A 15,692-nucleotide genomic window follows, 5' to 3' on the forward strand; every position below is an offset into this window, starting at 1 on the left:
TTTACATTGGTACAGCTATTTAAGTTGTTATTCATTATAGCAGTTTTATCTCTTCAACGATGTACCTACATACGTTCATATGCCACTGTCGAAGATGTGATCTCTGACCGTCAAATAGACGGTTGGAGGTCATTATCCCTTATCTTGCCTGTCTGGTCAATATTATCGACCCTGACAATAGTGCAAGAGGTTCCGTGGTTGATTCACGATTGTTCCCATAGAAACGTACCGCGTGATCGAATCGCGACCGCGCGTTCCTTTCGCATTTAACATAAGCCACACGTGTGTGTACTTGTCAGGTGAACCTTGTACAGTCCTGCAGGCCTACCGCAGTCTCAAATATTGACACGACCTGCGATGAACTCGGGCAATGTCTTTTGACATCTAAGGGTTTCAAATTCGCGCCGGAAGTCGTCGCGCACCGAAACATTGGATGGTTCATCGCCCGGAGATCGAAAACGGCTAAATAGGTAAAACTGCCGTGCGTTAGCATTAAATAAGGACTGATTGATGTAGGTTCTGTTTTATTTTTTCCCTACGTATTTGACCGTACCCTCATTACCGAACGTGCAAATCTCATTTCGCGCGAAACGTGTCGCGCGCCAACAATGATCGGGAGAACGTCATTAGTGGAACAAAAAAGGATCCAATGGGCGAGAGAGAGAGGTAGGTCTCGAAATTCCAATCATACGAATGATCCTATACTCGATAATCTTGAAAAAAATGTAGCATCCTTGAAATTTGCTCGGAATGATCGTAGATATTGAAAAATATGAAAACTGAAGTTGCAATAATATATTTATATGATACAAAAATAGCATATCGCGTGCTGTGTACCGTATCGGAATCGTAGTAAATTTAGATGGAAATGTAAATTACATCAAATCATATGAAATCTTAATACAAGTAGCCGGTAGAGAATACAAAATAATGTACATTTATATACAAACTGAATTAAATATCAGAGAGATATTAGCATGAAAATATGATAATATTGCGCGGCAAATTAATACTTTATACGGATACTGTAGAAGAAATGGCACGTCTTGGCGGAAGTTGGGGTCTTCTGAAAAATAACATCAATATCCGCACCAATATCCGGTAAGTATCGAATACCAAAAATACAATAAATGGAAAAGTCACGATAAATTTTGTTGTTTTAAAATTTTCATTCAAAAACACCAAGGCTATTTAATAAATATATTTTTTAATTGAATTTATTCTAAGTACAGAGTAAGTCGTGTAAGAAACTATTAAGAAGATGATGTTTAAGTAATCAAATAGACATTACGTATAATTATTTTTCAATTGCTCGTGTTTTCGTATATAGCTTAAAATAATATTTAGACACTGAAAGATCAAGGATATTTCATTAGTTAAACGGATTATCCTGTAACCAGAAACTTTCATAATTATACAATCAGATGTTACCAAAGCTAAATCAGTTTCAGCTGGATTTCTGGTTTTTGCAACATTGAAAGTTTAAATAAAGATATTATTGTATCCAAGAGATTGGTAATCCGAGTGACGAGTTAACTCGTCTTTCTAGGTTAATACGTTAATATAGTAAGCATTATGAACTTAAATTCTATATAAAAGCTTTAGAATTTTGTTAAATTATTCAAAAACTCATCAACAATCGAATAAGGTCAAGGTACTCGTACCTAATTCATTAGATTAGCGATATTAAATAAACGTGTTCAATGTTAGCCAGACAGGCTCGCATCGATCCGATTGTAAATCAAGGTGTTTCTATTACTATTGTACGATGTATTAATAAAACGTGTAACGCAGCACCTATCCGAATGGCGCAAGAATGTCCTTGACGGTAACGAAAGACAAGCAATCGCCCTCGAAACCTTTTCGTGCTGCTGGACATTACGGAAGTACCGTCAGCCTGAAGAGTCTGGTGACAGAGAGTTCCGGAAACGGCGGCACGAGCGTAAAATGTCTGGATTGCAATGGTGGTAGCTTGATAAATCTGCACGAGCAGTCGGAAGTTTCGCAGATTAGGCACAGAAGTCCGAGCTTGCCACCGATTTATAACAAGGATCAGCAACAATATCATTGTCAGGTTCGTCGTGCGATACGTTTAACATAGAGACTGAAACATATATCAACATACAGGGGCTCACAAAAATATTCGAATACTTTCAATGATTTTGACCAGGAATAACGATTATAAATTATAAATTACAAATTATAACGGTATACATTATTTATTAGACATATGATTTTTATTAAATAAAAGATATTGCAAAACGATAAATATATAAATATATAGGGAAGGTAAGCGAACAACAAAATATGTAGATGCAGAATTTAAGATGATCGTAATTTCTTTTTATGCTTGAATATTCGTAACATTGTCCTACTTTTTACGCTACATACCGCGCTTATGTATTGTGTATAATTGATTATTTTTGAATATTCATTACGTAAAATTTGTTCTAAATGCCGTTCTATACGATAACGGAATAACAAATGAGCACGTGTTTTTAATTGCCGCTCCGAGAAAGTTATACGTGATTGTGTGTTACTCGTGAGGGGAAAGCAAAAGTAAGGCAGTCTGGCAAATCGATTCTTATCTTCCAAGCAAAGTTCACTCACCTCTTGACTACTCCTTGCCTGTATATGACCAAGTTTCTTACCAAAATTACATACTTTGTACATACTCCAATTTTCATATCGAATGTACATAGGACATGCAATGACTACCAAATCTGGTGCAACACTATTTAAGACTGAGTAACTTTTTTAAAACTGGACCAAACGACCAAATTCAGTCTAAAAGGTGTTGCGACACTTTTGGAAGTCACTGTATGTGTAAAGTTAAAGCAATTACATATATTTGATGTATATTATTGTAGTTTCAGCTAGAAGAATATTACAATGCTACATAACGAGTTATATGTATATACAATTTAAGATAGTTACATATTTTCAAAATTCATATAAAATAACAATATAGCAGTATTTAAAAAATTGATTTGCCTTTGCACAGACACTTATATAAAATCAATTTAAATATCTTCAACGCAATCAATAACGTAATAAATAACACGAGTACTTAAGGAAATATAGCTGTACTTTTAAAATAGAAAATAATTCTTTTCCTGCAAAGCATTTATTTTATAAAAACTGTTCTCGTTAAAATAACGAAACGCGATAAAGGCAAAGCAATCGTATTCACTTAAGCTTAAACCTATGTCAAGATAGCAAACAGGCCCTACAAATCTCAAAAGTCGATACAGAACCCTATCACCGTTTGTCGTCCCTGTCTCGTACTGGTACAGTAATCATATCCAACTATGAGTATATGTATATGTATATGCGCGTTAAAGGGAACACGATATTCAGATTGATGAAAAAGTAGGGAATTGCTCTCTCGTCACGCGAACCATTTTATCTTTACCTTTATAGAACAAATTCATTGCTTCGTATTTTAGGGCCAACAACGAGACTTCGCTACAGAAGGCTTACACTACCATTCCGAGAAACGTCGACTTTACGATCGTTACGAGAATTCAAAAAACAATCATTACGGCTCGCAAGGTGAAGAACGCGAAGGGGTTCCTGCAAAGCATTTATTTTATAAAAACTGTTCTCGTTAAAATAACGAAACGCGATAAAGGCAAAGCAATCGTATTCACTTAAGCTTAAACCTATGTCAAGATAGCAAACAGGCCCTACAAATCTCAAAAGTCGATACAGAACCCTATCACCGTTTGTCGTCCCTGTCTCGTACTGGTACAGTAATCATATCCAACTATGAGTATATGTATATGTATATGCGCGTTAAAGGGAACACGATATTCAGATTGATGAAAAAGTAGGGAATTGCTCTCTCGTCACGCGAACCATTTTATCTTTACCTTTATAGAACAAATTCATTGCTTCGTATTTTAGGGCCAACAACGAGACTTCGCTACAGAAGGCTTACACTACCATTCCGAGAAACGTCGACTTTACGATCGTTACGAGAATTCAAAAAACAATCATTACGGCTCGCAAGGGGAAGAACGCGAAGGGGAAACTTCCGGTTATGCCAGCGACTCTGTAGACGTACCCGTGTCAGCGAAAGGAAGTAAGTTCGTATGGTAGATTTTGGAGTAAGAAGCTTAACATATTGTATCATACAGTAAGTACCAGATCGTATTGCATAAGTTCATGACACGCTAGAGTATGTCTTCTACGAATTCAATTTTTGGAATCATCTTGTTCTTACCTTAAGCTATTTATTTTTTATTATTAGTTATTACAGTTTCTTACATATGTATGTGGAAGTGTTATGTCCGATTTTTTAAAAAAGAAGCATTCACATTTGCCGATAAAATATTTGCTTTTAAATAACAGGTAATTTCCTGTTTGATTCTCTAGCGCTGTTGCCCAGTTGCAAACCACTAGGAGCGGACATGACCGAAAAGACGTGGCAGAATCCTTATCACACAACACCTGAAAATTCATTACCACCATCGAGGAGATTATCTGATGGTAGAATAGGCGAACTTAACAGGCCAAGATGGGGCAGTGTCTGGGGTCAGGAGACTACACGAGGAGATCCACCACCACCGTCTTGGTTGTCAAGATTGGGACATTCGAGCCAAGTATGACTATCAGAAATACCTTGTAACTCGATTTCGATAACTATTTAATACTAATTTAAATCAATAGAACAAATATCGTATCTTCTATTGATATATATCATGTTAACTATTATCTTCTATGATCAGAATTTGTAACTTTATATTAATATTTATCAAGGTTTTGGTTATTAATCACGAGAGTGCGAGTAGTTCAGACAGCTCAACGGTGGGCTCGATCGGATCCGATAACAAGACTTATCTTCGTGGTCAAAATATTCCTGTTGATGCACAAATTCTCCAAGAACGAGAAGTAAGAAGACAAAAAGCTCTAGAACTTCAGAGCGCGATTAAAAAACAACTTGAAGAAAAGGATCGACAAAGGAAAGAAGAGAAGGAGCGACGTCTGAGGGAGGAACGATTAGAGGAAGAACGAATCAAACGAGAAAGGGAAAAAGAGAAGGAAAGGTATAAATATATTGAGTTTATTTTTACAACGGATTATACGTGTCTCTACCAAGTAAACACACGTGTAATTAGTTCAATAAGTCTATACGAAATCATCTTTATCCTAGATTTGAGGAAGAACAAAGAAAATTAAAAGACCGAGAAGCGGCTAAATTAAGACAAGCCGAGGCGATGCGTGAAGTGTTAGAAGCAGCAGAGCGTTTAGCAAAGGAACAAAAGAAATTTCGGCGAAAGTGCGAAAAAAATAGCGAAGAGAATCCCATTGCATCTCTTAAAAACTGTGAATCCAATATTTCGAATGAAAACCAGGTCGGTCAAAATTGCGCGAGTGCAGGAAGTCAACAGAATCTACCTTCTAATAATGACGATGTTGAAAATAAAACTGTCGAGAAAGAAACATCAAATACAGGAGAATATAATAATGTTGATAACAATAGTAACAAAACACACAATGACAATACCGATGACAATAATACGATGAACAAATCAGAACAAAATATGGATGACATAAAACCAGTCCAAGTTCCTGTTAGCAAAGACGTAGCCATTGTGCTAAGTGGTCGACTCGAAGATTCGGAACTACTCAGCAAGGCAAATCTACAATTGGTCAACTTGGTGTTGACTCCAACACCAAGAAGATTAGAAAATAATTCGAACAGTAATTTATCTGTAGGCTTGAATACCTTCATACAGAATATAGGCAGTTCGAACTTTACCCCAAATTCCTCCAGGATATCATCGATGATCGTAGAGAATAGATTACTCACGCCAAGCAAATACAGAGCTATAAATGGCCGAGATTTCGGTACGCAAACAGATATAGAGAAAAATGTTCAGGATTTTCCGGAGAAAGTGCAGGACTTGACCACTAAGGATACTTCTATGAAGGACCGCAAGGATGCAACGAATGCTATTAAGAGGGACATTGAAAAGTGAGTCGTAATATGATGCATTGAATCACTTCAAAACTTGAAGAGTCGTAGAGGATATTATTCTTCTGTCTTGCAAATAGAAGCGGTAATTATGATTTCATTTCGTTTCTCGAAATTTTATTTTTTACGCACTTTATTACACAATTATTTTTATTTTATATTACTATCTTTTTTGTATATTTATTTGCACGTATATACATTGTTTATTATTACACAAGTTATGCTTGCTTTCGCTATATTTGGGTGTTTATAAATATGCAAATATTTTATTTTCTAACTAACATTTGCATGGTATTGAATGTTATGCGCAATGTTTCGTTAATTTAAAAGGTCTGCTAACGTTGGATTGGCGGAAGACATTATCGTAAAAACTTTTCGTCGGTCGAAACCTCAACCTAGAAGAGCTATCGAATCTAGACCACAGTGGAATGCTAATAGGTAATTTTTAATAATGTTTAAACATAGATTAATATTTAATTAAAGTTTATCTCATCGCAATACGAAAGATGTTTAAATATTGTTAATTTCTTAGACCTGGAACTCGATATCGCACGCAAAGCGAAAAAGATCCTCATTATCAACGACGATTGCGATTGAGGAGACGTCAAGTTGAATCTAGCGATGAACGTTCTAGGTACACGTAATTCTTATTAATATTTCGATTCGTGCATTAAAAATATTATATTAGAAATATTATAACAGATAATCAACTGTGTTTTTTGATAGATCGCCATCTCCTGACAGAAGAAAGTTTATGAATATTAAATCGAAAATTCGAACATTAAATAGATCAAAATTAAAAGTTGACAACTATGACGCAGATCTCTCGATGGATAGTTTGAACTCTATCATACCATTGAGAACTGACAAGAATGGGAGAATCACTATCGAAGAGAATAGGAACGAGCAAAGTGATAAAGCTCGATTGAGCAATGTTCATATTAATAATACTGACAATAAAGGATCACGAAATGACAATTCTAATATTTGGTGCGGACAAGAAATTCTATCTAAATTATCTACCTTAAAAAACGTACGTGTCGTATAACGAAATAGAGACGCTTTTAAGTATATTAGTGTTCCATAAATTGATATATGTAAATCTATCTTGCAGGGTCTTTTAATGAAACAGATCGAATGGGATTCCGAGAGATGCCTAATCTCTCCCGTTGCATCAGAGATCTTTTAACAAAAACCAAACAATCGCGTTTTTGTTCACATTTTCGTTTCTTTCGTTTTATATTTGTAGAAAACGAATTTGTACAGACAGCATAAAATAAGGAAGGAATAATGATTTACGTATCGGAAAATGAGATCTGAATATTTTTCTTGGATTGCAGATATAAATAATGGCCTTCCAATTGGACGATCTTCTAAAAGAAGATAAGAAGGATGCAAATTTATTACCTGATCTAAGTAAAGCAACCTGTAATTCTCAAGAAGAATTCCGGCGACTGCTCGAAAATTGCCCTGAATTTAAAATTAAACCGGAAAAGGTTGGAGTAATACGAATAATTTAACTGTCCCTCTACGATTGCGTACGATTAAGATCCTTTGACGGTGTAATAAAATGACAAAAAATTCACTATCAAAATCTGAAAATTCTATTCCCTGATAATTATGGAATAATTATGGTAATAGGTAAAAAAAGATGATGCAAAAGTGCGCGATAAAGAATTTTCCTGGAAGCCAACCAGAAGAGAACTGAAAGCATTTGGAAAGGAATGGAATTATGGAAATCCGATACCTCCAGACATGAGAGCTTTGAATCTTCACGAGTTACAACAGGTTGCTATTGATTGGAGAATGTTAACGCCGATCAGACCAAAGTATCGACAAGACGAAGAAATGTTTTCCAGATTGGTATTTATTTTATTTAGGCCTCGTAATCCCGCACACACCAATCAAATTAGCTTTTGAAACATTTTTTTACATCTGTAGATCCCTCATTTTATACCAATAAACTTTTGTTTGAAACATTTCGAACTATCAGAGCCAACTTGAATATTTGATGATTCGTAGATTGCCCTACATTAATAGCTTTAATCTGTGAATATTATTATTTATGTGTAGCGTTTTGGGAACCATATTTTTAAAATTAAGTAGTATCTTTAGGTTGTATAGTTATTTTATATTGTATTACGTTCTCTTTCTCAGGTAGAAATGGGAAAACTAGAAGCAAAAACAATTGCTAAAGAACGACGATCAATTATAAGCCCCATTAGACGCAGTAAAAACCGTGCCGGTATGATCGAAAGTAGCGTAAAAACGTGTGCTGAGTGTGGAGAAGAATATTGCTTTGGTGAATTTTGTGGCGATGTTCTGTACGATCTATTTGTGAGGGTAACTGTTACGATTCAGCAGCCGAAAGTGAAAGTGTCCGCCGACACAGAAGCGATAATAGCTAATATGGATCGTAAAAAGAAACACAAGAGGAAGAAAAGAATTAAGAATAAAAACAGATCGTCCAGAAAGAATAGTAAATTGTTAATTAGACACAAAGGAATGAAATCTGCCGATTTGGGAAGAAAGAGCAATAAAGTCAAGATCGAGAACGAGGGCGACTCGAAGCCTGTTAAACCATTCAAAAGGAAATGCAGCAAATACCCTAAAAAAGGATTTCGAAAATAAGCGTAGAAAGTAACATTTAGGGAAACTAGAAAAACGAATTTAAGTAAATGATTGTTTTTAATAATGAAAGTGAAATATGATAATTATAAATGTAAAACGTGTGTATTCTAACGATATTGTTTGTGTTCCCAACGATGAGTAGATTAATTAGTAAAAAAAAAAGTATAGATACTGTATAAGTTTATATAATGTAAATAATTTCATGTAGAAAGTAGAAACTAAAAGAGAATAATGAAGGAACAGTTGATGAAAAAGTAAAATGAGAAACGAGGTTCTGTACGTTTTATTATTTGTCTATATTCTGTGGTCCCTTGAAAGTTGGAATAAACTAGCCTTCCTTATACAATATTTAAAAACTGTAATGACAATTAAATATGTACAAAACATTCATTGTAACGATAATTAGTGGGCGGGCGCAGTGAATGGTTGCAACTGAATATTGAAAAATATAATTTTTATTCCTCATTTCATTTACCTCTTTTTACCTCTTCTTTATTTTGTAATGCATTATTTTTTTCGCTTATACTTCTATCCCAAAAATGTCACAATCAAAAATGTAAGTACGGAACGAGAAATATTCTATTTTCGCATTTGTACCGATTGCGCGATTTTCTTTTTTTTTTTTTTTGTAGTAGCTTTGATCATGTACTTTAAACTTACAGCTACGAAATATTTATATTGCAAGGACTTATATAAACTTTCAGAATTTATAATGATATCATAATTCAAATAAGAATATGCAGCCGTTGGAAACAGAATATTTCTCTTGAATTATGTTTTTTTCCATCAATTTTGAAAGAAAATTCCATTTATATCGATTTCAACATTAAATCGTACGCTATATATAATATTTGAACTGACTGAAATACACGCATTTTACACAAATATATTTATATAGATATCGTAATATCAGTAACTACGTTAACACTTTTGGTGAATAAAATACATCGTGAATAACCATGATATTTCTGTTTCACGGAATAATATCCTTTTATCTAGTCTACACTTGGTTTCCTTTATTCTATATTCGATATTTCTATTCTGATCAGAGTCCAGGTGCATCACTACCAGGTTAATAATATTGCAAGCGTTAGGCCACTAAACTTAACTTCGTATCGTACATTTATTTATATGAGGAGAAAGACTTTTGTTTAGAAAAAAATATTTCAGTTACTTTGAACTACGCTCAAGCAAAATATCGACGTCACATTATAATCACTATATGTAACTACAGTAGTCTCATTAAGCTACAATCAAAGTACATATATGTATGTTTAAAAATATAGTTAATTTCGTTGGACACTGATCGACACTTTTGAAATATCTCTACAATCATACTTGTATAGACCACGTTATTCAATCACTAGTTTTTCAAGCTACTACCACTTCATTATAAAATAAAATTGCACATACGTATATATTTAATTAGAAAGAACATTGCTGATTAATATATTATACATATATACAATAGCGATAATATTTTTTAATCATAATCAGTACAATTAAATTTAGTTTTGTTGGAAAGACTTCCTTAGTATTTAATCAATTTTATCATTAGTATTTAATTTTTGTGTAATTCTTTTTTTTTATTAGGATCTTGCGATAGCAACAGTTTTATAGTGATTTTTACATCGATATTTAATTACTCGATAGACGAGTAAAGTGCATATAAATATTATTCAAAATATGATATCCTTCTATCAACATGATTTTAAAAACTCCCTTAATTTCCAGGCTGATTAACTGAATTAACTTCGCCTCTTTGTCATTGTGTCGTCACGCGAGTTAGTAACCCGAAGAATATTACATACAAAAATATGATGATATTAAATACCTAGACCGCATGATTCAGTAGCTACTCAAATTGTCCCAATCGTTGAACTTAAGTACACCAATGATTATTTGGTAAATATAAACGTTTCTTACGACCAGCGTTGAACAATAACATTACATAATCGTTCATAATATAAAACTATCCTTCGTTCATAATATAAAACTATAATTAATTACATTTAGCTTTACTCGATCAATTGTCCACTTAAATATATAAGTTTAGTACAGCTGTAACACTGAATATGGATAGTATATACGCAACATGAATTATTTAAGCGTTGCATTTATAGTTGCAATAGAAACAAAATAAAGACTACATTTTTTACTTTTCTTTAGTGCCGTTTATACCTTAAACAACGAAATGTAACAACTCGTACTAGTAAGAAAAATCGTTATTTCAACACTGATCATAACGCCTGTAGAAAAATCTTTACATTCCGTATGTTTTCTTTTTATTATTTCAATTATAGTTGAATAGGTACTTCCAACAATTCGTTTGAATAATTACGTATAGGAAAGTAAAATTATAAAAATGCAGAGTGCTTGCTACATAAAATTAGAAATGTAGAGACGATATATTTATAAATAATCGAAAGATGAATATTAAAGTCTTTTCATTGCCAAAAATTATTATACAACAGTTGCCCATAGTAAAGTATAACATATACTTTTGGCACTCGATGGGGTCACTCGATACAAGCGACTATATTTCATTGGATTTTACATAGTAATAACGATCCGTGGTTCCACGCTATATGTATATAGAATTGAAGCTCGTTCGAAAAAATTGTATTCAAATAAAGAAACCTTTCTTTTTTCAAAGTATCAATATTTTATAACAAAGAATTTTTTAAAATATGTGAAATACTAAAATCTTTAATACCTTGTATGTATATCTCAAAACATACAGGTAGAATGAATATTTTGTGAAAATATATTAAGGGTAAAAGTACAAAATATGGAGAGCTATTTAAACGAATATTTTTTCATTTTCTTTTTATAAGTAAAAGCTATAAATGATAATATTATTTAATAGTACTATTTTACAACGTTCATGTAACGCTCAGGTATACAGTATACTTATCACAATATTTCATTCGCCATACACCCTAAATATTCTTTCTTTATCTTTACATATTAACATACAACACTAATTAGTAAATTGTTTCGAGCAAATGACGTTACAATGCAACTCCTATATTAATTATTACGCATTTAATCGCGATAACGCGATTGCAACTAACATCATTTTTCGATTTCAAATTTTTGTCTTTTCATTTTTTCAGAAAATAGAAGCCAAAAAACTCTGAATATAGTACTCAATTTTAATGTTTTCTTTAAAGATATTCTTAATATTTAATTCTTCTTTCAAGACATTACTTCTCTTATAGAGTTTAACTCTTGCATTTCCATATGCGATATTACTATATATAATGTAGATATTAACGATTAAATTACATTAGTTAAAAAGACTATTCGGAGAAAACCTTTAATGTATAATCAATATACTCACTATATTTTATACATGGCATAAAATGTGAACGGCTGGATTAGATTGTTCGTAAAAAATTAAAAGACAACATAATAACTTTGATTATTTGATCCACGTTTGATCATACTCATTAATAAGACTTCCTTCAGATTTTTGTTCAGTAGAATTATTCTTATACATGAAAAGATAATATTTGCAGTACCTTCTTTTCTATTAAATATATTTAATAACGAGACACTTTGAAAGTCAGAACACAATTTTATTCTTATTAAATCGCATAATATAATTGGTAAAAGTATTTTAGGTATGAATTAAATATTTTTTATATTTTTAAGTATTATACATGCCTACTGGTATTATATAAACACTAAAATCCGAAAACAAAAATATATATAATTATATATTGTACAAATAAATAATGAATAAAATTCAGTTATCTCAATTAAAACAATCCATTTTAATTAATAAATTAATCATATGTAATTGTATATTGACTTTCATTGTACCTCATTTTACTTCTCTTCATAACTTGGCACAAATTTTGTCACAGATTCGCATATGCTTATAAATACATATCAATCCTTAAAATTTGTTACTGATGTACTTTTTATGATAAAATATTACATACAGTTTATTATTACAAAGTATATAATTTTGGATCTATATGATGGAATAAATTACCCGCTATCAAGTATAAGAAAATATTTCTCTCAGTACATTGAAAATGACATGTACATCAGTAATGCAAACTTTTCTCCATAAGAGATTGTCCTGCACTTTATTATTGTTTTGAAATATATCTCATACTTTCTAAGTTTTGGCTTTCAACCGTTCGCATCTATAACATTTGAATTACTTATAATGCATAAAATTAATATTTAAAATATTACTAACGTGGATGCAAACATGTTGCAAAATAACCTAGCAAAAATATTGTTCATAGGACTTGTTGACAAAACGTAAAGGACATAAGTACTATTTGTTAACAATTTATACTTAAAATGAAACTCTTAAAAATACATATTAAGAGATGTAGCTGTAACTCATGGAATACTAATGCATCATTATAGACATATATGAAATCCTTAAAAGAATAATATATATATAATAACTATTTTATAGTGAAAACTATGACTTATGCCTCTTTCGTTAAATGCAAAGCAGCTTCGTTAAAGCAGATAATTAGTATGTTGAAAAAATCAATAGTTAACAAAGATTTTTTCTGCATACAACGATTTTTGCACCTACAGTCATGTAGCATGTAAAATCGAACTGATCGAACAACCTAGTCCAATTGGCATTATGTACAAGGGGAAGGAACAATTTGGTCAGGTGGTTAATTGGTAAGTCACTTAAAACACACCTGGTAAGTCCGAAATGACACATGTCGTTTGGACCAAGCAGGATTCTCACTCTATTCCTTTTCACGAGGAACGTAATTTTCATCATACTTAATCACCCTCAGTTATCTTTACGAGCTTTTTTTTTACTTTTCTTTTGAGGTTTGGCTTCTGTCCAGACATCTAAAATATGTTTAAAAACACGTTTAAGATTTCTACTCTTGAGATCCAAGAATTTATACTATTATTACGATATTCAAAACTACAAAATTAGATTTATTACAGTGTATAAAATTACCTCCTAGTTCATCAAACACTGGTCCAGTCTTCTCTTGTGTTTGTATAGCTTTAGGACTTTTTCCTTCTGAATTATCTAAATCTTTTTCTGTATTCTCATCCTTCTTTTTTGCTCTTTGTTCTTGAACTTTATTATCTACTTTTGATGTAGGTGGGGTCACTACAGAGGTGTTTTCACTTTCAGAGACTTTCTTAGTCTTCTTTGACTTTCCACTCTTTTTCTCTTCTTTTTCTACCTTTTCATTCTTAAATATAATTAAATTGCATTAATTATTATAATATTAAATATTAAGCATATATATATGAAAATAAACATTTAAATGAACATTTAAAGAATACCTTAGTTTGTTCTTCCTTTTGTTGTTCTTTTTCCTTACTTATTTCCTCGTTGGAAATAGGTGTAAGTATCACATCTTTTTTCTCCTTCTCTTTCAATTCTTTATTTTCTGTTTCCTTAATAACTTTATCTTTAATTTCTGTTTTTTCTGAAACTTTTTGTTTTGTAACTTCTTCATTAATTAAATCAGCCTTTTTAGCATTCTTTTTGTTCTTCTTTGAAGGAGATTCTTCTTCTTTTTTCTTATTTTTCTTATCTTTTCGCGAATAAGCTTGTTCCCAGTCGCCTATATTTTAAAGATAAAATTAATGTTTATCTAGAATATTATTTTAAAAGTCATTTAAAACTGTTCAATAGAATGTTACCTTCATCGAAGTCAACTGGCTTCTCTTGGAATAAATTCTTTATATTCTTCTTATTTTTCACTTGTTCAACTTTGTTTTCTTTACCAACTTTTACTACAACTTGATCTTTATCTTTTTTTGTTACAGAAATTTTATTATCTTCTTGTTTTCGTTCTTTCAGCTTTCCTTCAATATCATCTGGTTTGGACACAGCTTTCTTTGTAGCATCCGTTTTTGTTGATACAGATTTTTTAATAGGACTTGGCTTTTCAATTGTAACTTGGCCATTAACAGATTTCTGCAATATACATAAATTGTTTCAATGAAAATTTAGAATACATAAATTTTTCATTTTTTATAATCTGTATACAGACAAAAAAGAAAATTATATTAATTAAGATTGTCCTAGTTTTATGAATTTTTTGAAAATGGATACATAAATGCCTATTATGATACAACGAATAATAAAATATTTTAAAAAAGTAGAGAAAGGGATAATAATATTGATTCTGAACAGCATATACATAATTAAATTGCATTTTACGCATTGAGAAAGACGATAACGAATAATCGTTTTCAACTGGTGATGCCAGCTGATTATCAACCATGTGTTCGTGTAGAAATACTTGCAACAAATAGACAACCATATGGACGGTAAACGATAAAGATTGTTAGATTTGCATTGTAAGTTGATTCGAAAAAAAAAGAGAAAGATATATTGTTTAAATCGTTCACTTATGTCGTGCTAACCTTTTCTTTAATCTTGCTACGTTTCTTGTTGGCAAATTTCCGGTCCACGTCGGAGCCTACCGAAAGTTGTGCAAAAGGTGGTTGTTCGGCTTTCTTGAAACCAAAGACGAAAACGAGAATTGCACATACAAGCACGATACCCACAGGTAACGCATATTGTGAATGCTGAAGCAGCAAGCTGACGTCCATGGCAATACAAAGGACGTGTCAACGTGTGCGAGACCGACGACGGAAATGAGGGACGGCAATAGAGTGACGGCGACAACACATACGGTTACAACTCGACGGTGATCGGTGAACCGAACGCTTAACGCACACGATACAGATCGAATAACTCAAAACATAGCACTCTAGTGGAAGGTCTTCGAATTACTAAATGCCAGGCGGGCGCCGATCTTCGCTGACGCGGCTGTGACATGCTACTAAATAACTCAAACGAGGTCTTATTTCATATATTCACAAAAGTTTCTATGGAAATTAAATAACACATTTACGGATAGCGATACATCAGAATATTATAAAATTAGCGATTATAATTTATCAATAATAGAAGAATAATGTATCATATAAATTTTTCATTCTTTTGTATAGAAAGTACTGAATTTAATCACTTCGCCGCATCGATCCAAAGATCCACGTTACAAGAGTATACATATGTGATTAAAGTTTTCGTAAATGTAAATAT

At 32.2% G+C, this 15,692-nt stretch overlaps 3 protein-coding genes across 3 annotated transcripts; 2 read left to right on the forward strand and 1 right to left on the reverse strand.

Moving 5' to 3' along the window:
* Positions 1–404: 404 nt before the first annotated feature.
* Positions 405–7,213, forward strand: LOC100743021 (histone-lysine N-methyltransferase, H3 lysine-79 specific). The gene is made up of 11 exons (XM_033320801.1): positions 405–666; positions 1,032–1,101; positions 1,795–2,074; positions 3,910–4,087; positions 4,381–4,607; positions 4,765–5,051; positions 5,159–5,983; positions 6,314–6,421; positions 6,516–6,617; positions 6,710–7,016; positions 7,098–7,213. Exons 1-11 carry the CDS (start codon positions 609–611, stop codon positions 7,170–7,172), a joined length of 2,517 nt encoding a protein of 838 aa, XP_033176692.1. The 5' UTR covers positions 405–608; the 3' UTR covers positions 7,173–7,213.
* A 94-nt stretch (positions 7,214–7,307) lies between these two features.
* Positions 7,308–8,786, forward strand: LOC100741700. Its single transcript, XM_003489619.3, has 3 exons — positions 7,308–7,479; positions 7,625–7,846; positions 8,141–8,786. The coding sequence occupies exons 1-3, from the start codon at positions 7,333–7,335 to the stop codon at positions 8,612–8,614; spliced, it is 843 nt and encodes a 280-aa protein (XP_003489667.1). The 5' UTR covers positions 7,308–7,332; the 3' UTR covers positions 8,615–8,786.
* Positions 8,787–9,053: 267 nt separating this feature from the next.
* LOC100741821 (nucleolar protein 58) lies at positions 9,054–15,410 on the reverse strand. The gene is made up of 5 exons (XM_003489620.4): positions 15,008–15,410; positions 14,279–14,555; positions 13,916–14,199; positions 13,578–13,821; positions 9,054–13,462 (listed from the first exon to the last, which is right to left on the reverse strand). Exons 1-5 carry the CDS (start codon positions 15,194–15,196, stop codon positions 13,401–13,403), a joined length of 1,056 nt encoding a protein of 351 aa, XP_003489668.1. The 5' UTR covers positions 15,197–15,410; the 3' UTR covers positions 9,054–13,400.
* Between the last annotated feature and the right edge of the window lie 282 nt (positions 15,411–15,692).

Source organism: Bombus impatiens, unplaced genomic scaffold (genome assembly GCF_000188095.3).
Source record: "Bombus impatiens unplaced genomic scaffold, BIMP_2.2 scf_0360, whole genome shotgun sequence".
NCBI classification, from domain to species: Eukaryota; Metazoa; Arthropoda; class Insecta; order Hymenoptera; family Apidae; genus Bombus; species Bombus impatiens.